The sequence below is a fragment of the Lissotriton helveticus genome, chromosome 8 (genome assembly GCF_964261635.1).
Source record: "Lissotriton helveticus chromosome 8, aLisHel1.1, whole genome shotgun sequence".
Classification (NCBI taxonomy): Eukaryota; Metazoa; Chordata; class Amphibia; order Caudata; family Salamandridae; genus Lissotriton; species Lissotriton helveticus.
The window spans coordinates 1138096333-1138123556 of NC_136069.1; the positions used below are offsets into that span (position 1 = coordinate 1138096333).

General features: G+C 41.6%; 1 protein-coding gene across 1 annotated transcript in view; it reads right to left on the bottom strand.

The window, feature by feature from the left end:
• Positions 1-3357: 3357 nt before the first annotated feature.
• The window catches only part of LOC144773864 (interleukin-18 receptor accessory protein-like), a 525065-nt gene continuing 501198 nt past the window's right edge, over positions 3358-27224 (bottom strand). Inside the window, exons 9-10 of the mRNA XM_078658949.1 lie at positions 7177-7356; positions 3358-3728 (exon numbers count right to left, since the gene is read on the bottom strand). Coding sequence (XP_078515075.1) covers positions 3358-3728; positions 7177-7356 — 551 coding nt within the window. The remainder of the gene's footprint in view (positions 3729-7176; positions 7357-27224) is intronic.

Here is a 27224-nt window from a genome sequence, read left to right on the forward strand (position 1 = left end):
GAATAAGGTGAATAGTGCGCAAAATGGCGAGTATTTAGGAGAATTCTTTCATACAACTAAAATGATAGATACTGTGTATGCACATCGTAATAATTTCACCTGCAGTTTGCGTCAAAAAAAGATTGAATTTATAAATTTGGTGGAAGATAGGAGACAGAGTTTTAAGAAAAAAGCTGCTGAGCAAAAGTCCCATGTACCTCATTGGGGTTTTAGAGAAGGTGTCTACAAAAAGGGTGAGCCATATGCTGCAATGACTCTGGATTGGCACCATAGGGGAAAGCTTTGCCTACTAAGACAGAAAACACATTTTAATATTTATTTTATTGGGTCTAGTGAATGTGATCATGTTTCCTAATTATGGGAGGTTGGGAAAAAGAGGTGGTACGGATCCTGTCTTCCCTGGAATATTGGTATGTGTGTTGTTACCTGGGGATTTTCTTTCCAAAGATCTACCATGTGGATAAAAGTCATGGAACCAATGAAAAGAAAAGTGAACTAACATGCAATAAAAGAGGAATTAGTGCTGCAGAGATTGGGGGTGATCTTTTTGGAGCATTGATACCTTCAGTTGGAGTAATCTTAAATTCACATAAAATTAGAAAATTGTCCACAGTGGTTGATTGTTCATCAACAGACACTGCTGGTGGGTTGTTAATGATTGATAAGGAAATGGTAGCTATAAAATCTATGGTTTTACAGAATAGACTTGCTCTTGATGTATTATTGGACAAAGAGGGCGGTGTCTGTAGTATGCTGTAAATTCAACAGTGTTACACATATATCCCTGACAAAAGTAAGCACCTGGAGTGATATATTACAAATATTACACATTTGAGGCAAGATTTAGATGAACTGAAGGTTGATGGTGCTTGGGAGAGACTTGGTAAGGGTTTCTCATCAGTGGGTAATTGGTTTTCTACTTTTAGTAATAGCTAGCTAGGGAAAATACTAACGCCAATAGTTGTTGTTGCTACAGGGATATTAACATTGACATGAATATATAAGTGCTGTAGGTGCAAGAAAGAAATACTGGAGACAAAGCAGAGAGCAAGAAAGAGAAAGAGAGAAGAAATAGAGTTGGAAGACAGAAAACGCAATTATGATGAAATAGTAAAGGATCTAGATGGAGTTATGTTGAAACAGAAGAAAGCAACTTCTTTCTAAATAGCATAACATGATGAAAACCAGTTTATTATTATCAACATCAAAGGGGGGATTGATGGAGCAGGGTTTTCATGAAATAAAACCTGCTCAGATTGAACTCCTCATTGTGTGGAATAATAACAAAATAGTGTGAAAATTAACAGTGCAAAACTAAAAAGGGGATAGATGAAAACTGTGCAGGCACATGCTGGGGGAAGTTAGTGTAGGCTCCAAATGCATACGATTAATGCATAAAATAACAGCCAAAGATGTGAGATTCTTTTTCACTAAATGATTAAAAATAATGTGCAAAACATAAGAAACTGCAAGCAAAAGCATTCATAGAGCATTTATCAGTGAAGTGTTATCAAATTACGATAATCACACTTGTATTTGTTTTTCCTAGAGCGCATTTTACTGCTCTGTAAAGAAGGCCTCAAGAGTCTTTTTAGGTTTATTTTGCTTATTAGAATGTAGAATAAAAAATGAGTAATCTGTCCTTCATGAGTTCCTGATGATGACCAATGTTGTGTGGATGAAACAATGAACATTATGAATGGAACTTACTTGCCGAGCAGAGTATGTGGACACTTGTACCAGAAACTTTGCAAACCAAGTCGGAAAAAATGGAGCCCAAAAAGAGCCCAACTCAACTCTGCTCGACAGAACAAGCCCAACGCCCATCAACAGAAGACCAAAAGAAAAAAGAGGAAAGCCTGAAAGAACTGGAGTTCCACATAATGTTGAAAATAGGTTACGAAAGTTAACAAGCATATTGAGGAGAAACATTTATTATCCATTGTAAAGCAAACAGCATTATATGTAGTTTAATTAATAACGTATTGCAGCATGAAAATAAAAATATGAATGTAAAATATTCAAGTTAAATTGTCTGAAAAATGCAGAAACAACTGTTAAAGCTCAAACAATTTGCAGTAGTAATGTCAAAAGGTGACTAAGTTTCACAAGTTAGTTTGCATTTTTTATAGCTCCTAATTAAAATTGAAGTGCATTTTGGGAGTTGTAGTTCTAAATTCACTTAACCAATTATTAAGCTAACACAGTCTTATGCATGTCACTGTCATAGATGCCAAGGTTTTAGATTGCTATATGTGACATGTTCATAATTTTAGTGTATTATGAGTGACATTCAATGATTAAGAGTGACCCTTTCGCAGGAGCAAAATCAAGCAATGAAGACAAGGGAAACATATAAATATCACAAATTACCACTATTTTAGCAACGAGAAACTCTAAGAAGACCTTAAAACTGCTGAAAAGTACCAGAAATAGAAGGGCAGTAACGTCGGAGAAGGACCTCATAGTGATAATATTGAAGAAAAAGAGCTTGTGAGGAAGTTTACCACAGCTCAGCTGCCCCACCGCTGCACACTGACACTGCAGGGATGGCCTTGCAGCTGAGCAGTAACTCTCACACTACAGCTCTCAGCCCCTAAGGCCAGCAGCTGTTCTCTCTGAGATTCTTTCAAGGCTGGTGGCACCATGACAGGCAGCCTCTTTGCTGTGTTCTCTCCCAACTCAGGTTATGGATGCAGTCACAGCCCGCCTCTTCTCTAGAGAGGGACAAACGACGTGGCTGGAGCCTGGTGAAGGAGTGGGGGTGGGTGTATACTGATGAAGGGAAAGGAGGCGGGATTACAGGGGTGAATGGGGCATCAAATGAGGACTAGAAAGGGGAGCAAGAGTGATGATTGCAAATTAGAGACAGCAGTGGGTTCAGTGAGGGTTTGGAGAGGAAACACATGCATTGCTAATGTGGGTGAGAGGGCGAGAGGAGAAAAATAGGTAGGTGCTGTAGTGTAACAATGGCCCCCGCAAACGCCGCAGTGCGGCGGGTCCCCTCAGGCACTTTGAACAGGCAGTAGGCCCCTGGCCTGGAGCTCCTGACTGGGTCCAGGGCATGAGGTTCCCCCATCTATGTACTTTGCATGTTCCCCACAACCTCCACACGTTTCGTTACTGGGTAGAAGACTATATGACCTCTTCAGCTCGGTCCAGTCGCTGTATGGCTATACTGTGACTGCTTAGTGAATAGATTTACTGACGTTTGGAATCACCAAAGATGAATTTAAAAAGGCTTTAATACAACTCTCTCTTCCGACAGCATCTCCCATGCATGCCAGGAAATAAATACACCAAACACGTTTCGCTATAAACCACAAATCAAATAAAAATGTACTAAACTTGCACTTTTTAATGTGAAAGAGAAGAACACTTCGGTGAAGAGGAATATTTGTCTTTTGAAACCGGGCTCTTCTTTATGGGCATGTGATATCGAATCTTGTTCCAGAATCTTGAAGCTGATGACGTTGATGTGCCGTATTTCTCTTTCCAAGGGATGGTGGGCACAACTTTCAGAGCTCGTTTTATGACGTGAGGTAAAGATTTGGGCTCTTGAAATGTTTTGAATTTAATTAAAATCAATTTCGGGCTGTCGTCTTCCAAGGTGCACTTGACTGCTGTTTGCAACTCAAACAGGATGGGGTCGTTGATATATGCTGGGCTGAGGACAAATATTGCTCTCCTGCTCCTTTTAATTATTCGAGCAATATCTTCAACATAAGCTGCAAAACAGGATGGAGAATAAGAAATGAATTAGGATAATCAGGTTACAGAGAAAGGAATTTAAAAAGGGCTCACTACAGAGTAAACAATGGGCCTGTTTTACAATGACCCCATTCACAAATATAATCACATTTTCTTGTGCTGGCAAGGCATGTGTTTTTGCATAGGAAGATGCATTAGGCTCTACTTTAAAACAGAAAAACAGGAACCAATTCACAAAATATCGTAACACTGCACTTTAATAATTATGCCCACCTCTACAAAGTTTAACAGCACTAAGAAATGGAGATTAATTGGAATATAGAGCCTGGCCAAGATTTAAATAATATCTGATGCAAAACAACACTGAATTAAAGTTTCTTTTCAGCCTTGCGGTAAAAGGAGAGAAAAAATGTGCCGTATCTACTATGATATGGTGCTTTCTTTCTCACACCCAGCGCTGGTGCACTTTTAGCAGCCATGCGGCAATGCACAGACCCTCATGCCATTGTGCAAGGTGCGGGTGTTCTCTGAAGCATAGGTTTTGGACTGGAAGGAGTTTCATTCAGTACAAAAAATTTTCTTTAAGGCTTCTACACCTTCTATGTGTGTCCTAAAATGCAGCAGACATACAAAGTTGGAAAAACAATGAGAAATGGAAACATTTCTACTCGTTATGTCTGCCTTGGGGAGGTGTAAAATTGTGGTGCAATTCCTTGTCTACTAACATTTGTAGGAAGAGATTTGCGTCAAAACCCATTGGTGGTTGCATGGGAATGGCCAAGTGCCACCCATGTAATGCCTCCTTGATGCAAAATAACGCAAAGCAGTGCATAGCACAACTTTGCACTATTTTGTGATACACCACATATTCAGATTACAGTTACAAATAGTCTAGAAAATAGGTGAAATATCAGAATCAGGGAAACATTCAGGCTTACATTTCATTGTCTGCCATGCTAATTGGCAGCCTATGAACCCAAACAGCCATCTAAACACTTACAGCATCATTATGTTACAAACCAGAGCAGAGGTCCATTACTTAATGAATATACTTATAAATGTAAGACGCATTCACACACTATGTTCACACGGGCACCTCCAGGTCATAAAAGATCCACATCATATGAGGAGTCCCCTAGTTTCCCACACTATCTCTTTGGTCCTTCAGTCTGCTTTTACCTGAAGCTCTACTCACAGACAAGAGCATCAAGATTCACCAATACGCTGATGAGACACACTTTACTTGAAAGTTTCTTCTGCTTCACATATCCAACGCCCCAAACATTACTTGCACATCATCCAGACTTCAATGTCCAGTGCCTACCTGAAGCTCAACCCAACCAAGTAGAATTATTTGCCAGAACAAGAAACAAAATACAGTACAATAACGTGAGCCTTGGTGGTTTTGAACCTCAACCACCACCGGTTGCCAAATCACTTGGATTCACCTAGACACCAACCTCTCCCTCAAGGAACACATTGCCAAAAAAAACCTAAGACAGCTTGGAACCAGCTCTCTCTTGTAAAGAAAGTTAAAGTATCTTCAGAACTGCTATTCAAGCCCTTGTTCTCTTGCAAGCGGGTGGTGGTAATGCCATGCTCGATGGCAAACCAGACTCCACACTGCTACTCCTTAAGGACATCCTCCATCCCCCAACATGTCATCAAGATCGCCTTGCCGGCCCACACCGTCAAGCAAGCACAGCCTGCACCCCTGCTTCTCTTGCAGACAAGTTCACCATCTCTGTGGGTTCTTGGCACACCCATAGCCAGGACACCATGAGACTGCAGAGTAAGAAGTGTAAAAAAGAAAAAATATGACATCAGGTCTTTTCCTTCCCTGCGCCCACCTTCTGGGTTAACAGCCCCATGTCCATCAGGACCGCCTCAATGTTGCTCCAATTTAGGAAAGCGCCGAAGACTAACCACTTTAGAGAACACTACATCACAATAGATTAACTGCTCACAACTCAGCTTCCTTTCCAATTACTCGCCAACTTTAAGCTTGCCTTTGACAATGTACAGGGCTCCACTGTTTTTTGGCTTAGTTTGTGCTATGGAAATACATTATACATACATAAACAAGATATCACATCACTCAACTTGAAATTTCATGCCAGAGTTTTTTGCCCAGTGGTTGCCACAATAAGGCACACAACACAAAAAACCACATGTAAGGCAACAGAGAATATATTGTTTCTGAGCAGGATGTTTGCACCATCTCTACTGTCCACTATTGAGATAGGTAACAACGCATTCAACGTGGGCCTCATTCCACTCAGAAAGGACTGGGGTCCTTTCCTGTTGTTCTTTATTGGTGCTTGGCAGAACTTGGCACCTGTTTTATGTGTCTGCAGACGGCACAGCTCAGAAAAACAAAGTGGCAAAACGTGTGTTACTATTTCAACACAACATAAATATCAGTAATGCTGCAAGTAATGGCTATACTGACCAGTGATATGTTTGTTAATATTTATGATAGTGGAAGTTGGACGTGCTAAACCCGGCTTTCCAAAAATGAAAGGAAGGTATTGGTGTCCATCTGAGGTGCCCCCCCCTCCCATAAGTTTGTAGTGTAGATATTTGAACACTTATTGTAATAGAGTCTGGTTAGGTGAGTATTGCATCCTAAATATATATTATTCCATATTCACAAAGGGATGCACTACCTTTGTGAACTCTGCATGACTCTTAAAGGAGCCTCAGTGTCTGCTGGTGCTAAAAAAATGCATGCAGTGCACTGGGAATAATTATTACACCTGTTTAATATGTAACACATTTGTAGGGTCAACTCATGAGTGGATCTTTTGAACATTTATGATCACAACTAATGATCTCCTATTAGACGGCAACTGTATTTTATCCTTGAAGGCAGCTTTCATGGTGTCAAACTCTTCTCTGCTTGGATGAAGGCCTGCCTTAGCATGCCGAGCATTATGCCTGTGCAACGTTGCACAAACTATAGTAGTAAAATACCCTTATATGCAACTATGTTTTCCATATTAATTTGTAGGCCAAGAGAACAATAATCTGTAGTGCATCTGCCCCAGCACAATGTACATATCACTTAAGTAACTAGGAAACTGAATTGTGTTGACTGCCATTTGAAATATGCATCACAGATACCACCCACTATAGACAGTAAGCGGTCAGTAATGAACCTGCCCCAAAGTCCCTTTGGATTTTGAAATGCGTCTCACAACTATAAATCTGTGTTTTAATATTAAAATATAGTAACTTCACCCAAGCCCATACATTTCACTGCTAAGAGTCTCTTGACTTTAATCTCTGAATGTGTTTTGGATCAGCCCACTCAGTCATTCGTTTCACAGTCATTAGATTTTTCTCTTCAAAAAGAGACATCTTGTTTGCAGTTATCAAGTCAACATGGTATATCGTTAAAAGTTATATTAATTGTGATACATATTACACATTATAAATGTAGTTCATAATAAAAAAAAGTACCTCCTCCTGGTATGATGTCTCTTTCCAGAAAGCACAGCTTGTAACCATACTTGTCCTCTAAAATTTCAGGAAGTAGTTTTACTGCAAACTCTTCCTCGGTGTAGTTTTCACTCATTGAATTTTCAGTTGAATATGAATTTGACTTTGCATAGGATACAAATGCATCAAACTCTTTATTATCTAAGAGAAAATATACAGAATATCAGGCGATTACCTAGTACAATTGATTTTGTATCAGTATCATTTAAAATTAAAATCCAAATTGCAAGCATGTATTGAACTTTTTATTTCTTTATTACTTCTTCCATTTTTAAACAGGCCAAGAAAGGGAGGTGGAGATCAAAATCAAAATCTAATCAAAGATCAGGAAAGAACATATTACTCACGTTCATCTTAACAAATTTCAAACAGACACTTTACACACTTTGAGCCCATGCCATATTAAGAAAATGTTGCGTTTCAACCTCCAATAGGTATCAATAACTTTAAAATGATGACCCATTGTTTTAGAGACCCTCTCTCTGATATGTTAGACTTTGATTGGAATATTCTGCCTATTTTTATCTTAGTTAATTAAAGTTGCATTTTCCTCCTACATGTGTTTCATGTCTTATTTTACACTTCCTCGGATATGTGTTATTTACTGTAGTTAATGGCCCAACTAGAGCCAGGGAATTATCTGTTTGTCCTAGTGATTGGTTAAAGTTTGCGTAAAGACCAAGGTCCAGCTTGATCAAAGTGTTGTGTTGCCCGTGCGCCACACAAGGTAACACAAGGGCAACACTACACTAAAGTCAGATTTATCAAGTCACACAAGCCACCTTTGTGAGGCCCTGAGGTGCTTGTTAAACCCGGAGTAATTCAAGGCAGTGCAAGTCACTGCCTTGTGTTACTCTGTCCCAGGGAGGCAGGTAATGGTTGAGCGTGGATGTTCCCACACAGCCACCCATAAGTTTGGACACATTCCAAGTTTACCATGATTGTAAGACTGCATCAAAATGCTACGCCTTCCCAGGAGAGGTGTAACAAGGAAAAATATATTTATTTTTCCTAGTTGTTTCCTCTAAGTGTGCTACATTCTGCAGCACACGTAGAAAGAGTAAAAAGCCTCAGAGAGTTGTTTTTGTGCAGGAAGGTGTCCCGACCTGCACAAAAACAATCATACCTGCAACACAGGCACCCATGCACCATGATGCAAGGTTTCCTGCGAAGGTGCTAGGTAGCCAAAAGTGCACCAGTAAAGCGAGAGAGCAGGAATGTGCTATATAATGTTAAATATGGAACATTTTGCCCTCTCCCTTTCACGCAGCACAGCGCAGCAGCTGCGTTGCATGAAATAGTGATAAATCTGCCCCTAAATCTGGCTTAGCGAGGACCATAGCGTATTCATAAAGCTCCCCATTTATAAAAGAGATGGAAATATCCGGATGGTTATGCATGCAGCTATGCTTTGTGAAGAGCTACACATGTTTCAGTTATTCACAAAAAATCTTCAGGCATATGCAAGGAACACTATGAGTAGCATAGGTTTCCTGTTCTGTTGTACGTTTTTCCTATACAATTATGTTTGCGAATTTACTATAATGTAGGAAATTGGTATGTGCACTTTTATTCAAAATGGACAATTTTACAAGTATCCTTTCTTTACTTTTTTTGTTTTATGTGAAAACAGTTATCGCTATCTTCACCCTTCCTCGGAAAATGGTGGTGAATTCTTCAACACAATTTGCAAAATGTTGTCATGTCTTGGTAATTGAAGCACAAGTTTAAAGGTGCAGCTGTGTCTGTAATGGGTTTTACACAGGTTTTTTGCATGCACACACAGTTGTATCTCTGTTTGTGTTCCCTCCATTTTAATGGCCTCTCTGATGACATACACTAGGAAATACCCACTGTAGTGTTATCATTTTTAGGGTTATTATCTCTACTGTTTTGTTATTGTGTGTAAATTAGTGATAGAAGGTATGTGGTATCGTCCTTGCCTGTTTGCTACATGGGGCATGCTGATAGAATATTTGACGAGTGTTATGTTAGTTCGAGAACATGTGATTATGAAATGATTCGTGGAATGTAGAAAGTGTTGGTTGTTACTAATACTAATAGTGAGCCGAGGAGAGTGCAACAGTGTCTCTGCACTGCTCCTACTACTAGGAAATAATGTTTGCGAAATGTATCTGCAGTCACCGAAAATTAGCCCCACCTTCATTACCAAACCCACATCTATGGGACCAATTCACAAAGATTTTGCTAGGAAAGTGTTTGATTTACTCTTGGCCAACTTCTTCTTCACTCATTCATTCCAAGAATAAGCTAGGAGTGCTCCTGGATTCACCAAATTTATTTTTAGAATTCAGGATTAAGCCATCAGTAATACAAGAGAAAATCGCAGTAGGATCCCATATGTCATTTACAAGCCTGTGCATGCTTTTTACCTTTCTTCTTTTTTATCTGGAGATTTACACATTCGCATACTTAACTTATAATATATGCATCGGATCCAATGTTTCACCACTGTCCTGAATTCAAATTGCTTATAGCGTGAGGTCAGTTATGTTATTTTTGATGACAGTCCATAGTGAAACTCTTCCTTTTCATAAGAAACATTCAACAAGGTACTTATTGTATGCTTACAAGTGTATACTGCACTGCGGTATAAAACGTTGTATAACATCATGTTTATAAATCACATCTTATAGGCTTGTGTCTTCTTGCAATGAAAAATGAATGCGTTTCCTAAAAGTAACACTAGAGGGCGATCGTGCACCAATTAAGAAAATATTATGACACCCCGCTGTAAAATAGATCTATCACATTGCGGGTGATAGAATAAACTGGTCAAAATTAAAGATATGGTAAATTGAATAAACCTAATAGGTGAGCAATAGATATAGCAGCAAAAACTCAAGATCAATGTGAGAAATTGTTCCACAACTTCAGTTCTTCGAGTAGCACAGTTTGCTCAAGTGCTAGTGCAGCTCATCGCAACATTGGAGCGCACTTGCTGGCATTCAGAATGAGGGCTTTGTTTATCACAATTTGGAGAAGGCCAGCTCAGCATAGTACCTTGCTGCACTGCCTACGCCAAGTTGAAAGAGTGTCACTTTTTTGATGTTCTGGTGGCGCAATTTGCCCTGGCATATTTACAAGGCTACTTAATGCCACTTTACGTGGCTTTGCCTGGCACAGATCAAGGCGACACAGCCGTAGTAAAGCAATGGAGTCCTAAAGCAAGGCACAACCAACATAAAGCATAATCAATGACATGTATGTATGTGTCCTCTCTCGAGGTTGTATCCTCTCTCCAGGTAGGGATGCAAATATAGCTAGTTGGATACATACCAACAGGTTAACATGAAACGGGGGGGGAAAACTGAAGTGTTAATCCTCAGGAGAAACAAAGGGGCATATTACCAAGCAATAGCGATAATTATCGCTATTGCTTGGTTGGAGACAAAATGTTACAGCTGAGCTGCGGCGATTTTTACCGCAGATAAACCTTGGTATTACCAAGGTTTATCGCAAATGCGATAAAAAACGGCCGCAATGCATGAATATCGCTGAAAAGTCAGCGATATTCATGCATTACCGAGCTAATGCTCTTAGCCATGTTATCCACCTCCCATTGGATAGCATGGCTAAGAACTGCTCAGGGCAGGTGTTAGCTTTTGGAGATATTCGCGCTTAGCGCGAATATCTCCAAAAGTTGGTAATAGGATATAGCGATGTTAGCGACTGTTTCCAGTCGCTAACATCTTGGCACGCCCAGTTTGCATGTCATTAGTGATAAATATCACTGACATGCAAAGTGGGGCCCAAGATGGTCGCTATCTCCTACTAGCTGTCACTAACTGGTGTTAGCGACAGCTAGGTAATAGGGGGATAATTTTATCTCCGCTTTCTTGGCTTTTAAAGCCAAAATAGCGGAGATAAACCCCCTTGATAATATGCCCCAAAGATCTCTGGGGCCCCCAACATTGGCCACCTCAAATGGGTGATCTCCCACAACCATCACAATCAGTCCGCAATCTAGGCATAATCATAGATGACCAGCTATCTATGAGGCAGTAAGCAGTTAAGGTCGCCCCAAACTGCTTCACCATCATAAAATGGCTCAAAACAATACTTTGGATGTTGCCTAGTCCCACACAAAGAACAGTGATCCAGGCCTTGATTACTTCCAGACTGGACTATAGCAACGTCCTATATTTAGGAGCCATTAAGGAGGTGGTTCGAAAACTGCAGGTAGTGGAGAATTCTGTGGCCAGAGTGCTTTGCCAGTTGCCTAGAAAGGCCTCCATCTCAGGGTCTCTCTGTGACCTCTACCGGCTTAGGATGGAGAATCGCATCAAATTTAAGGCCCTATGCTATATGCAGAAGATTAAATCGGGTTCAGCGCCACAGTATCTGAGAGCCTTGGTACACCCTTACTTCCCTACGCGTCTTCTCCGATCCTCTACTCAGGCAAAGTTTCAAGTCCCCAAGATCAAACGATCATGTACTGGTGGCCAGTATTTCTCCTACTTGGCTCCTTCACTATGGAATTCACACCGCTTACAACTCCGGCACAAAACCATCTATAACAACTTCCTCAAAGACTTAAAAACGTGGTTATTCAACCAATAGTGTTTCCCTCTCTTCTTGCATGGGTCCGATGGCGCCGGGAAACCTCTGGGTATCTGTGCGCCTTAGAAAATGTATAATAAATATAATAATATGCGGGTACATCTTCATTTAAAAGTAATGACATCAAGTCATTCTGTAAAGAAAATTGAGGAATCCATTATTACTGGTCATAAAAATATTTTCTCAAGTTGGATAAAAGCTGTAGAAAATCTGCCTTTTCTATGTGGTCTCCCAACATTGTTTGCCTTTTTCTGGACCCTATTTTTTGAAGACTTAGAATTCTGCACTTTGCCCCTGCTAAACAAAAGTAAAGTGTCCATAATGCCTCCTACAAGGTAATTACGTTCATCAGCACACTTAGGTACATGGCTGTTTTTCTCTTTTTGGCAGCAGATTTGGACGCTAACATGGGCACCAACTGCATGTTTTTATAACTTTCTTTCGGTTTCAAACAGGACACATCATGTACACAAACTCTTGTCACTGGCTTTCTTTCATCTTTACTAGCCTGCTTACATCTTCATTCTATAGCACCCGTTTTTGGTGTAGGGTTGCAAAAGGTTTCTTAACCATTTGGTCCAATCTTGGACACATTTTCCTTTTCTTCTCTTCCTACCTGTGACTTCTTAGTTCTATTCCTTTCGTCTTTTAAATTAATTTGCTCTGACTCCTATGTGAGCCGACATTCTTAGTAGGACCCCTCATATGTAAATTACATGGTTTCTTTCTTCTATTATATCTCCCAGGTCTGTTTATTTTCATGGCTAACTGATGAAGGCATTACGCTGAAACGCGCGTAGGACACGAGTTTCGTCAGCCATGGCAATTATAAAAAGGTTTTATTTGCAACAATGTATCTCTATATTGAACTGCAGTTATTTTTGTACACAGTCCATGCTCTACTTGAAACCACACACCATTCGTGTTCTCTATACTTATGTAATTTAAATCAAATGTATAGAAACAACTATAGTGTGAACAAATGAGTGATTATGCCTGAGAGGTTTAAGTAGTGGCAATAGATCTGCATCATACTTGATATCTATTCAAGTTTTATTAATTACAATGTGCCAACCGTTTTATGATATTCTCTTTTTTCCAATTTGTAAAAACAATTGTTCCAAAAATCCACATATGAAAAAAAACATTGATATTTAAATATAATATATATTTTGATACTCACCTGGTTGATTACATATTTGTCTTGTAAGTTTAGGGGTCCACTTTATTGAAATTGAATTTCCTAAATGTTTTTTATCACATTTGTAATGAATGCCTCCTTAAACATGTAGGAATTGACTTAAAAATGAATGGCACAATAAAACTTTCCTATAAGGCCATTGTATATGGTAAAGAAAAAAAACCCTGGCATAGAACGTTAAATGCCACACGTGGACTATATCACTTATTGTGCCATCCACTACAGTGGCAATAAAAACATGGCTTCAGGCCCACACTGTGTAGCATAAAAACAGCAGCTTGAATCCTGATGCACAGCCTTGTCAAAATCACTCTTTTGACAAGTAGGAAAACCTGATTTTATATATAAAGTCCCCACCTAAGCACAGCTTTTACCCCACAAGGTAGGCTGCATAATATTTAAGAGTGGAACATGAGTGAAATTAGAACGTGCATGTTCCCCCCCCAGAGACTCGGCCAAAGTAACATTGTTGCTGGTTAGGCTGTAATTGGCACATAGGAAAACTCAAAGGATCAATTATACACTTTAATTCATAACCTTTTACGTGTACCAGCTACAGACTCCATTCAAAGACTTGTTTTTATATTTAGTAAAAAGTCCAATCTAATAGTAAAGTCAGATTTGTATTAATCCCTTGGCCGCGGCGGTAATTCGGCCGCAGCGCTGGGGGGAGGGAGGGCCGCGCGGCACTGCCATGCTGGTGACGGAACCACTCCATCACCAGTCACGGGTGCGCTGTGCTTGTGATGGAGTGGTTTCGTCACGGCCCCACCCGCTCAACGGAACACTCAGAGCAGGCGCAGAATTGATGCCGCGCAGGCGCGGCGGCCGGGCCGTGACGGAACCACTCCGTCACCAGCACAGCGCATCCGTGGCTGGTGACGGAGTGGTTCCGTCACCAGCATTCAAAGGGTTAAATATATGGGAAATGTAGATTTTAGAAAGTTACATTTAAGCTGTCTGAAGCTGCTGGTTGCTACTTCTCATTCGCTCTCCACTAACTGCAGAGCCTGTACTTGGCCTGAATTAAGTGTGCGGTAGGTGTGACAACTGCTTTCACAGCAGAGACAATGGCTTGGGAGTGTGGAGGAGTTTTCTTGCTCCTGGAAGGAAGACCAGCTGGGGTGGGCACAATAATTTAATTTACTTCATAAAGACCTGTTCAGTCAAAAGCAAATGTTAGGTGACACCTGACAAAGGGCCAGTCCTTGTGCACAAAAGCTACCCCCAGAGCTAGTTTTGAGTGATCTAAGGAGAGGATTTCTCATTATTCTGGCCACACCTCTGGGTGGTTACACAGGCTCTGCCCAATGGGCAAAGGGTTTCCCGTCTTGAATTTGGAGACTAAAGGGCACTGTTGGATTTTTTGCAGTAAGACAAACAGGAACTACTGAAAATGTTTGGAGGCTTGCCCCCAGGAAAGTTTACCCCATTGGTTAGTGACTGCACAGAGTCACCCCAACTACTAGCTGGTGTCAGGCATAAATGAGGCATTCCCTGTACACTTTTTATTCTTTAGAAGAACAGTAGAGGGATGGGTCTGCTGTCTATGACCTGAGAGAAGGCCAGAAGGACTAGACCTGCTCCACCTTTTGCCCAAGACAAGGAAGTGGACTTCAAGGGTCGCTTGGATGAGCTCCTGTGTGACTACCGGGACATAAAAAGTAGCAAGATGCCTTTTTCCTAAAGTGCCCAGCTGACTAGTGGTAACTGGACTTGGACTGAACATTGCTTTTGGCCTCTTCCTGACACAATGAGAGTTTCAAAGTGCCTTCCCGTGAGGTCATGAGGGATGTAACGTGTGCTCCTGTAGTTGTTGTGCACCAAAAGAAAGTTTGGAAACTGTAAAAAAAAATTCTCCAGAGCTACAGAGCTTCTGAGGACATACAGCGAAAAGAATCCGACCAGCAGTTCCATGGCATTGGATTTATTTTCTGCTGAGTCCCAGTCAAGGCTCTCAGCACTTCCAAAAAACAACTAAGTCCCATTCTGCATTGAGACTTAGAAAATGTTCAGAGTGAAATCAGCAAAGCTCAGGCATGACCAACCTGCTTCAAGTATTCTGACTACTCCACAGCAGAGGCTGCAATTTCAGTAGTAGCACACCCAGGGAGGATTCTTCTTCTAAAAAAATAACAAAGACCCTTTCTGTTCTGAGACTTGGGAGACATTTGAAAGCTTTACTTAAAAAAAGTGACAAAGTATCTTTCTGAAGTAGAACACTGAAACGTTTTTGAGCTTTTTGACTTCTATACTTTTCACCTGGCCCAATCCATTTGGTTTTATCTGACCAGGGTTATACCGTGGCAGCCCCTAATCGCAAATAGGTTTCAGTCTACCTCATCCACAGATTAGCATTTTGCACTGTTAGACCTGACATCTTTGGCATGATATTCCCTAAACATTCTGCTTTCACCCCTCGTGTTTTGATGAACTAATTTCTGTTGGCTTTAGGACTCTGTGCACTTTGTCACTGCTAACCAGTGCTTAAGTACTTGTGCTCTCTCCTTCAAACATGGCAAATTTGGGCAACCTCTTATTGGCATATTTAACTTACTTGTAAGTCCTTAGTAATTTGTTCTACATGTGCCCAGGGCCTGTAAATTAAAAGCTACTAATGGGACTGCAGCACTCATTGTGCTACCGACTAAAGTAGCCTTTTACAACATATTAAGGACTTCCACTGCAAACTGGAGTGCAGTTTTAAACTGCAATTTCCACCAGGCAACATAAACCTTTTCCTAGGCCTAAACCTTCCTTTTTAATAATTATAAGTCACCCCTAAGGTAGGCCCTAGCAACTCATAGGCTAGGATGTATCTTATTTGAAAAGTAAGACGTGTTGTTAAAGTTGTAAAGAAATTAGCATTGAAAAACTCCTAAAGACGTTTTTCACTGTACAAAGGTCTGTCTCTCCCATTGACTAACACTGGTTTACCTTATTACATTTAAAAAGTGTTGACTTTGTATTAGGAGCAGATAGAGATATGGTGTTTTCGCTCAAATGAGTGGTCATTTAATATCATCTTCAATGATATAGTCATATTTTAAGTTACAATGATAAAATGCCACTTTTAGAAAGCTTATTATAAAATAAAGGCCAGCAAGGGATTTTGTTCTAATATTAATTGTCAGCGTAGTTAGGTCCTGTTATAAAAATCAGGATTCCTAAAACAATTCTTAGTCAATAGCTGTAGTGAATAGTTAACTTCAGGCAAAAAGTCACATAAGATCTGAAATTACAATGTTACCACACTAACACAGTAAATAAATGCGAGAACCAGGATTTATATTGTCTGAAGATTATTATTTGTTTTCAAGACAAAAAATCTTGTTGCAAGCCAGAACCCAATTTGATTGTGGTCCAACGCGTGTATGACTGAGATTCCTCCTTTCATCTTCGGAAAAATTGAATTGTTTCCCCATCATCGATCAGCAAACATCAGGCACTTTGTTGAACACCTGAAATAACTCCAGCCTATAAAACGAGCAATCTGGGCACAAAAGGATTAACTACTTTGTTCCGCATCGTCAAAATTATTGGAATTGCTGCTGTCTCTTCTTTTTCGATTAGAGAAAGGAGTTATTCATACTTGATTAAAAAGGGTCATCTACTGTATGTAGAATTTCTTTGTCCTGATGATGGTCTTATGAACAATTCCTTAAAAGACCGAAACGTCAACTATCCAGTCCAAATCTGCGTGTAACTCATTGTATCATCTTTGATTTTCCTCTGATTTTTAGTCGAAATCATTGTGTTATTTTGTGTTTAGCAGTCTGGACTTCCTGTTTAGATATATCAAAGGAGGAAATAACCTATACCTTGAATATCTAACTAATACTCTTGTATGTACCCTATTGTATATAAAAATGTTCTCTTCTTTTTTATAAAAAGATTTTTTGTCTTGAAAACAAATAATAATCTTCAGACAATATAAATCCTGGTTCTCGCATTTATTTACTGTGTTAGTGTGGTAACATTGTAATTTCAGATCTTATGTGACTTTTTGCCTGAAGTTAAATATTCACTACAGCTATTGACTAAGAATTGTTTTAGGAATCCTGATTTTTATAACAGGTCCTAACTACGCTGACAATTAATATTAGAACAAAATCCCTTGCTGGCCTTTATTTTATAATAAGTACTGCCCGAGCCCGCAAGGGTATATTGGGTTGCTCACCTTTATATTTTGTCTACTTTTAGAAAGCTGGCATGTTTCTTGTCCCAACCATATGCATTCTGCCAGTGTCTTGGGTCACATGACTGTGAGTGGCTCTGCTGATGGGGTTTCTGTATTGCTTCGAGACTGCGACACAAAGGGCATAGGTGTGGACAGATATATCTCTATCTTTCTAAATTGGTTTGGGATTTTTCTTGTATTGAGCTTCTCTTTGTTACTTTTTGTGTGCTGTCTAACTATTGTACACATTGCCTTTAAGTTTAGCCTGACTGCTTTGTGCCAAGCTACCACAGGGTTAGGCACAGCTTAATTTAGTGATTTTTCGTGGTTCACCCTGGCAAGGATTGTGGTTGTTGCCTGAGTTGGACTTCTACCTCTCTCAACCCAAAATCTAACAGGCGCTTTGTGCTTTCTGGAGGTATTTCTACTTTAAACTTTAAAAATTCATATTTAAGGGTCCTCTTCTTAGATTTATTTTGATTTGGTGTCATTTTGTTAATTAACATGTGCTATGGATTTCTAATTCAGTTTGGGATTTTTATTGTTTGCTGTTTTGACTTTATTACTGCTTGGGTGCTACATAAATACTTTCCACTTTGCGCTAAGTTTGCGCTAAGTTGAGCATATATGGTATGCCCCAGAGCTACCAGCGGGTTCAGCTCAGGATAATTTATTGTCTTTGAAGTTCACCCTATCAAGAAGTGTTAATATTCCTTGAGGTGGACAGTCACACAGCCCAAATAATAATTAGGGGTGGGAAGAATGTTTAAATCTACCGGCAGAATTGGTGGAATATGGTGACTCCACATTACTCTTGTAACGTGGAGTTCTGGCCCAATTCCCCCAATCGGCACCTTGTGGAATTATTTCCCACGAGCGTACAGAAATGCGAGTGTGATTTGGTGTACCCATGTGCAATTCTCGAACACAGGCGGTCATTGTCAGAATGCTGCTTCTCAAGTAAAATTGATGCAGCTCAAGTAGATTTTCAACTTAAGCGGCAGCACAACTTTCTCGAATGGCTGCACACTCTTGCGGACCATATGGTGCTGTTCGCACTGATTTTTCAGCGCTGTTAGCACTACTGGACTGTTGTGGTTTTTAAAGTGTGTTTTTTGTAATTTTAAAAATGTGAGAATTGATGAGATTTGTACCTGGTACTTTCCTCATTAATATCCTGTGAGGCTGAAATCAGGGCTTGTTAGAGCCTGTTTTGCTCCATTGGCTGCCAACTCTGGGGCCTATTAGGATGGCTAAGTCCGCCCGACACCCTAGTGGTGCTGGGACCGGCCGCCAGTGGTGCAGCGGTCCTGCACTGGCAATTAGGATGCCTTCGCCACGGTGGCATCCCCCATCCACATCTTTGTGGCGGCCGGTGCACACAGCACCGCCCGCCACAATGCTGTGGCTCCACATTGTGTATTTGCATGCACAACGTGGCAGGCACCGCGTGGTACCTTCCACGTTGTTCATCAAACGCAGGGGGGTACCCCCCATCTGCATCCCCCACCCCCCCAACATCCTGGGGACCCGCAATGGGCCCCCAACTGCAAACACTGCATGCCTTTCCGTGGCGGCAACGCCGCTGTGGAACGGCTGCTTCCTGCCTGCATGGTATTATGGATGGCGGTGTCTTGCAGACACCGTCACCATATTCAACCCAATCCAACAGATGCACCACTGGCGTGCTATAATCATGCATAAGGCAAGCCCGCCTGTGCCAGTCCGTGCCCAAATGGGACCCAGGGGCCATGGATGCTGTCTGTTTGACTACAGTTAAGCACTGGTTTAGCTACACAAAGCAGGTCCTTTTGAACCTCAAGCATAAGATGAAGTGTGGGGGATGATACTTATTAGACCCTGGGATGGTGGGATGGTGGCATTGCACTTCAGACAACTGGACTACAGTGAGCCCTGATGTTGGGAGTATGCTGGCTCCAGTGATCACTCCCTCCAGGAATCTCTGGGAAGAGAAAACAGGGGGACTTCAAGGACAACAGAGGCCCTACGCTGTGTGCTAGTGACCTCCAGCTACCTTATAAAATACAGCTTACATATTAGTGAGATGATTGGTTCAGCAAAGATAGGCTGGCTGTTCGTCACAGAGACTTGGGCCAAGGAGGACTCTAGCCAAGACTTTGCAGCTGCCACATCGCCAGGATATGTGGTGGTGAGACTGAATAGGAGGAAATGGAGGGTGGGAGTCCTTGCCTTTATATGTAGGGAGCAGCTGAGCTGCACGATAAAGCCCATTAACATCACTATTGATGGCTGCGAGGTGGGACATTTTAAAATTAAAACGAAACAGGCAGTGATCTTGGCGGGCTGTTGACCTACCGTTCGCCTGGTCCCAAAAAGCAATTCATGTCAAACTGGCACCAAGCACCAGAGTCCTTTATCTCTTGCTGTAACCTCATGATTCAGTGAGATTTTAACTTGCACTTGGAGAATGAGAGTGACCGGAACACCAGGGATTTCTTGGATGTCAAGCTTAGTTTTGGCTTGAAAACAATGCCCCAAGACTTATTTAAGGTACAGTTTAGTTATGACAACCTTCACTGTTCAAAAGTGTAAATGATTAGCATTTGGTCCTTAATGCACAGTCAATTTCTTCATTGTGAAAGTATGTACATCCTCAAATGACACAACGGCACCCAATATTGCTCTAATAGTGACTGTTTATTATTTCTCAATTATTATTATAACAGATCACCAAAATGTTGTTTTTACAATTTTCCGAAGGTGCACAGAGTTATCATCTGTGAAATGGGCAGGGCTGGTGGGGTGGTATCAGGTGAAGGCCCAGTAAGGGAGAGTGTTGATGTTTCGACCCTGGCACATAGGAGGTAAATTACATCCTCTGCTGGAGGGTCTTTCTCAGCACAAGGGAAAGGGAGACAACTTATGGTTGGTTAAGTAAGGATACAGCCCCTTGTGCGATGGTCCGCACAGTGTTTGCGGCATGGCTATGTCTAAATCTGAAGAGTTGTGGCTGCAGTGTTAAATTCGTCACAGATGAATCATTTGTCCAAAGGATCTGATTGCAGAAGTTTATGTGCAGCCTGGGGGATCCATGCTGTACTCTTTGAGTCACCTTCAAAAAATTGAAAAAAACAATATTTTGAAACAATCTATGAGGGGCAGGCCTGTTTGTGAACTGGTGCCACTATGAACCATAGCCAGTTTGCTAAGGATATTAAGGAGTAAACTTATTGTTTGTTTGTTGAATCTATCCTGACTTGATTCCCCTCTTTCATATCTGTCCTACTTCATGAGCGTGTTTTCCTTTTCACACTCCCTTTGGAGCAACCTTTCCGCTGAAATGTTTAATATGTTGATCTGTCATAATAATAATTGAGAAATATAACAGTCACTATTGAAGCAATATTGGGTGCTGTTGTGTCATTTGAGGATGTACATACTTGCACATTGAAGAAATTAGTTGTGCATTAATGACCATATGCTAATCAGATACGCTTTTGAACAGTGAATGCTGTCATAACTAAACTGTACCTTAAAAAAGTCTGGGAGCATTGTTTTCTATATTGACCGCTACCCAGGTCGATGGACAATTGTGGGTTACCCCATTATATCATAATAATTTTGGCTTTAGTCAACAGGTGTAAGACTTGACATTTTTGGGCGTGTTTCCCCAGTCTTTTTGCTTTCTGACCTCCCGTTTTTGACCGTTTTTGCTAGTTTATTGTCTCTGCACACTTTCTCACTGCTGTTCAGTATTAAAGTGCAAGTGCTCCTGTTGTAAATTATGTTATGGATTGGTGTTTCCATGATTGGCATATTTTCTTTACTGGTGAGGCGCTAGTAAAGTGCACTGAGAGTGCCAGGGTTGGTAAATCAAATGCTACTAGTGGGTTTGTAGCACTGGTTGTGCCACCCACATAAGTATCATTCAAAAGGTAAGTCAGACATGCCACCGCAGGGTCTGTGTGCAGTTTGTAACTACTATGTCAAACCGTCAAGTGCACCCACTTGTCAGGCTCCAACCTTCCCGTTTTCTACATGTCAGTCACCCCTAAGGTAGGCCCAAGGTACCAATGTGGGCAGGGTGCTGTGTATATTAGAGGTAGGACATGTACTGCTGTGGTGACATGTCCTGATGGTGTATTACAGTGCATTTCATTTTTCACCATTGCAAGGCCACCTGTTCCCATAGGACAGAATGGGGAGTTTGTTTACAACATCTTATAAACATAACTGGCACTGGGAACAAGGTAGGAAAATATATATTTTAGTGAGGGTGATTTTTACATTCTGTGTTAGAAAATACCACTTTTAGAAAGTAGGTATTTTCCTGCCTAACCATCCAGTGTGCCTCTGCTAGGTTTGTGTATTGCATTTTTGGCTTTTGGATGACAGGGGCTGGAGAGGGACAGCAGCTCCAGAAATCTTATGGGGCAGGGCTGGGCAGATCTGGATTGCAAATAGAGTAGTGGGAGGAGATTTCCTTGCACCTGAATGGGCCTGGCCTGCCTTGCACAATGACGTCCCCACCCCCTGCCAGGAAGCTGGACCAGTGAAGACAGAACTGGTTTTGGCTGGGTACAGACACTCTCTGCCTTCAGAGAACAAAGGATTTGGTGGTATGAATATTGGGGCCCAGACCCCAGAACTTAAGAACTCTTTTGAACCGAATATGGCCAAGAATAGGAGCTAGAGAAGCATTGAGGAGGAACTATCACTTTGCTGTGTGTCTTGCTCTGTTGGCCTGCAGTGACTGCTTCTGTCTTGGGCAGTGAAAGGACTGGACATGAACTTTCTGCAATCTATTTTTGTGAGTTTCTCCAAGGGCTTGAGGTAGAGCCTGCCCCCTGTTGAAGAAGTATCAGGAACAGCAAAGACTTCAAGTTCTTCTGCCCTCAGCATTGGGCGCTGTGTGTTTTGTGCTGCAACAGAACCAAAAGCAAGCCGATGCCATCTACGACGCCGCTGCCAACTCCATGTCCTGAAGGCACCGCAGAGGGCACCGCCACAACACCGCACCGCAACCATGGTCTCACAGACGACGCCTGGTGACGCCACCACCGAGCCGTTGCTTGCACCGTGACCTGTAGGCACTACACTCGGCACCACCTCGCTGAACATCGTCGCCTTGGTATCCCCGATGACGATGCCACTGCTTGCACTGTGGTTCGAGGGCACCGCACGTAAAGTTACACGACACACCGTCCTTAGCCCACACTGCAGCCTTGGCCAACCGACGCCATCAACTCCAGTTCGTCAGCCCACGACAGCATTTCAGCAATGACTAGAATGTTAAAACACAAAACTGTAAATTAAATTTAATTTGTATTGTTAAGTCAAATACTGGCACATTCTATGAAATTGTGCTTGCACCGTGACCTGCCAGCACCACGACTAGCACCGCACACCGCACCGCTGCCGAAAATGGTGTTCTCGACCTCAACCACGAGGAGCTTGATCTGCAATGTGTGTGACTTCAAGGGCCCGACGACTCCTGCACCGACTTCCAGATCAGACACCTTCAGAAGCCGTACATTTTCAAAGGTACTGTTTTGTGCGTCTCCTCGATACCGTAGCTGGCCCGTAACACCACAGTCAGCCAGAACTGGTTGGATGTTGTTGTTCACAATGCCGGATAGCCCCAGACAGAGCTATTGACTTCAAGGAACAGTTTTTCAAGGTTATTTTGATAACTGAAGACTTCTAAGTACAGTATTGTGGCTTTTTATCATTTTTGGTCTTGTCTTAAGTATATTAAAATATTGAATATTTTTCTAAACTGGTGTGGTGTCATTTTTTAGTGGTTACACTATGTTACTGTTGGTTATGTGCAAGTGCTTTACACACTGCCTCTAAGATAAGCCTGACTGCTCGTGCCAAGCTACCAAGGGGGTGAGTAGGGGTTATTTTTGGAGTGTAACTCCCTTATCCTGTCTAGGAAGAAAGGTCCCTATTTCGACAAAGGTGCCAGCCCTTGCCAACTAGAGACTCCCATTTCTAAGAACAGGTTAATATCCCAATTCACAAAGGTGTACACACATTAGATGTGATGTTTTTGAATCAAAAGAGTCTTAAGATATGTGAATGCTTGCCGTTAAGCTGGTCAGACCACAGTTTGATATTGTTTAAGGTGCACATGGCGCGGGTGGTGGAAAGCATGCAGAGTACCACCAAAAGCAGCAGAAACTAGGGTCAAATTGTTGCAGATGAGTTTGCAGTTGCCCTGGGAAAATGTAAAGAGAAGGATCTCATGGGCCAGGGCTTACTGGCAGAGAATTTCAATAAATGGATCAGGTCAGCAGAAGAGGAGGTTGTCCTATGAGGGAGGACCTTCCCAAAGGACAGAAAGAAACCTTTTCCCTCGTGGTTCTCAGAGGAAATCAAGGAACTTCAAAGACTGTGTAGGAGGCAGGAATGGAGATGGAGACTGGCCCCGGAGCAGGAAGTTAAAATCCAACATAGGGAGTGAATGCTTAAATATAAAGATGCAATCATAGAGGCAGAATCAATGTTTTTAGCCCAGAGGATTAGGTCAGCTATTAACAGTCTGAAATAACTTTTTAAAACAATGTGCACACACCCTGCTGTCACCTCCTATTTATCAGGGAGCTGAAAACTCACAAATTTTCTTCAATAAGATGGAGTTCTTCAAATATAAGGTCATGAAGATCTTTGCAGACTTCCCGACTCTTACTGATAGCTTCGGTATGCCTGGGATGCAGATGACTTATGGCTAGGAAGGTGCGATTCCAGAACTGTCTAACTCCAGATGTTTAGCTGGGTTCCCCCGCTGCCTGCGTCAAAAATCAAGACTTTGTTAGGTGGTATCCCGTCGGTCTCACCAGACGACCCTGGCCCATCCAGGGTCTTGCAGTTGGTCCTGGACCGTTTGGTGGAAGCCCTGGAGAAGATCTCCTTGCAGGTACTGAAGTCAGGGGTATACCCGCAGGGCTGGAAGGCAGCAGGGGTCATTCACCTGAAGAAAAAGTCTGATGGAAACTTTAGCGATTTCAAAATCTTGCACCCGATTTCCTTGATGCCCTGGAGAAGGATATTAACCAGGAATTAGTTCAGTATCTCTCAAATCAAGAACTCCTGGACTCTTCTCAAAAGAGGAGGAATCACAGCACCGAATGGGCACTTATAGCAATTGCAGATTCCATTTGCAGGCAAATAGATCAGAGAGGTGCAGCTATCTTTATGTTGCTGGACCTGTCCACAGCCTTTGACACCATATTACCATTTCTGCTGGTGCAAAGACTGTGGCAGGCCAGGCTGAATGACATGGCTCTTAAGTTACTGGAGTCCTTTCTGTGAGGCAGGTGAGGTAAAGTTGAAGGAACATTGGGAAACTTTGCCTACTACATGTAGCTGAGAATATCCAGATGTTCTACAAATAGGCATGCATAGTTAAAATGTACACACCCTTGTGATCTTTCATTGTATAAGTTTTAGTTTGTAAAATGTAAATGTAAATCCAGTATTTGTAAAGCACACAGATACCCGTAAGCATCTCGGCACTGGAGGCAGTTGGGAAATTTAAGTGAGCTATTGCCCAGAGTCACATGGTGCAGGGTAGACCCCTGCAGCCAGTGTCGGGGATCGAACCCTGTTGTCCGGCGTCAGTCGCCCTGACCGCTGACTGTACTGTTTATCCCATATTTCCTCTTTCCTCATAGTGATAAATCCTTAGAGACATAACTGAGAGATAAAAACAGAAACACTAAGAAAGATGTAAGGTATTCTTTACATCCCTTTACAAGAAACTAGCCTTAAAGCTCCCTTATATCAATATAGTAGGGATGGGTGTTCTCTGAATTTTGTGAGATATTTTTACTTCAATGCGCAACACTGGGAATAAAATTAGTGTTTTGACCTGACCGGAATGCTATGTCTTGTGTTAGCTGTCTGTGTCTATGGTATCCATGATGTAATGAGGTGTCTTTGAGAGCAGTGGATTCCACCATTTAGTAAGACGAGCTAGGACTGAACTGGTACATGGTTCTTGTTGGGTGCTATCACATGTAATTTACTTCAATAAACAAACTTAAATGTACTTCTTTGCTTGGACTTACTTTAACACTGGTTTACTGGGAACTGTAAGCTGACGCGTGTAAGAAGAAGTGTTTACAGCCTAAATGAAGCTAAATGACTCAAGATGTAACAAGGTTGGAAAGAGAAAGGAGATACGGGAGATACCTCACCTGTGCCATCTGGCAGCCCTAGAAAACAGCTGCTGGTAGAACAAGTCGGTCTATCCCATCTGGACCAGCTAACAAAGAATTTGTGGTGTATGCTGCATTTTGCTATTTTATTTTCTGACTGAGGTCCTAGGCAGGATGGGGACCAAAAGAAACCCTAGCAAAAATGCTCAAACCAGCCCTGCTCTGCTGGTCTCCTCGTCTAGCTGTCTATTTCCATTCATTCTCTCCCCTCTATCTTTCATGTCTCTGATCGCTTTCTCTCTACCTTCCCTGTCACACCCTCTCTTTCTCTCTCTCGCTGTGGAAGCATCCCTCAACCTGCTACAATTATCTTCCAGGTGCAGGGAATGTGACAGCGGTATCAGCAGCAGCCCTAAGCTTTCAAAACAGACCTCCAAGGCTTCCAACCAACCAGGAAAAATGCCAAGTGTAATAAAATGACTGCCCCGCCCTACTGAGGCCTTGGTAGAGTGTATATTGAGACAGGTAGTGTTTTGCTCTGCACATTGCTTCCTGCCCTTGGAGCTTCAGCATGGTGCTGCTGGTGAAAGGTCCAGTTAGTGTGAGCCAGAGTAAAGGTCTAGAAAAGCCTGGTGGTGTACCTTAACTCAGCCAAGTGTTTTACAAGTTATTGGTGGAGGCCTGGTTGTCAAGTGTGATTCAGCCAGGAGATAGCAAAGTACTTTAAACTCTTTCGCTGCTAGGCCCTTTTCCCCCTAGAATACTAATCCCTTTTTTGCCTATTTGGGGAAGTTTGTGCTTAGGTCTGGTTGTAATCTACATTGGTTTGTTTCCCTGCCCTTTCCCCTCATTTCCCTATCCTTCTAATTGGAATGTTCTTGCAGTTGGTGGACGAAGGTTACATAGGTGACTCCAGCTGACTGGAACCTGATAGTGGTGTAATACACAAAAAATACATCTGTTCATCTACTCAGTGTTATGTCTTTTTTTTTTTTAAGTTTGAAAAGCTTTATTGAGTTGAAGAAAACAATGTAAAACATCAGTACAATAGCACAAATAAAGAGCAATAGGAATTAAAATAATTGTGGAGAATAATGTGCCAATAAACAAGAAAGGCCCCAAAAGGGGAAAGCGCTATACAAAGAGAAAATGCTTTTATAACTTTTCATTTTGTGGGGAAGGAAGAGAGAAAGAAAGAGGGAAGAAAGGGAAAAAAAGGGGGATGGAAGGGGAACAGCAATAGAAAAATGTATGGTAAGAGAAATAAAGAGGTATGAAATACAGAGAAGTTCACAGTAATAATAATAACCGTAATACTAAATATAACAATAACATGTGATCAAGAGGCACTTTTAGATAAAAAGTCTGTTAAAGGGGACCAAAGTAAATCACGTTTCATCAACAATGGAATAGAAGAAGCACATGCACGATCTAGTCTATGATGATGGCAGAGCAAATTCCACCAATCATTATAAACCACGTTTGTAGTGTCTTTCCAATTAGTTGTTATAATTTGAAAAGCGATAGCAATGCAAAGATCAATACATTTACGAGTATGGAGTGGGACATCCCAAACTGGGGCCAAACCACCCAGGAATACAGAAGAAATAACAAAGGGAACATTAGTAGATAAAATCTTATTAAGAGTAGACCAAATGTGGGACCACATAAGTTGGACCTTAGGACAAAGAAAAACATGTGAACAAAGTCACCAGGAGTGCATGAACAGGACCAACACTTCTTAGTGTCTAACAATTTAAATGTAAACAAATCACAGGGAGTGTAAAATAATCTATTATAAAAAAAATAAAGGGTTTGTGTGGTACTAGCGGAACGAGAGGTGGAATGAAGTTTGGACCAAATAGAGTCCCAGGTAAGTGAGGGGAAGGTTTGATTG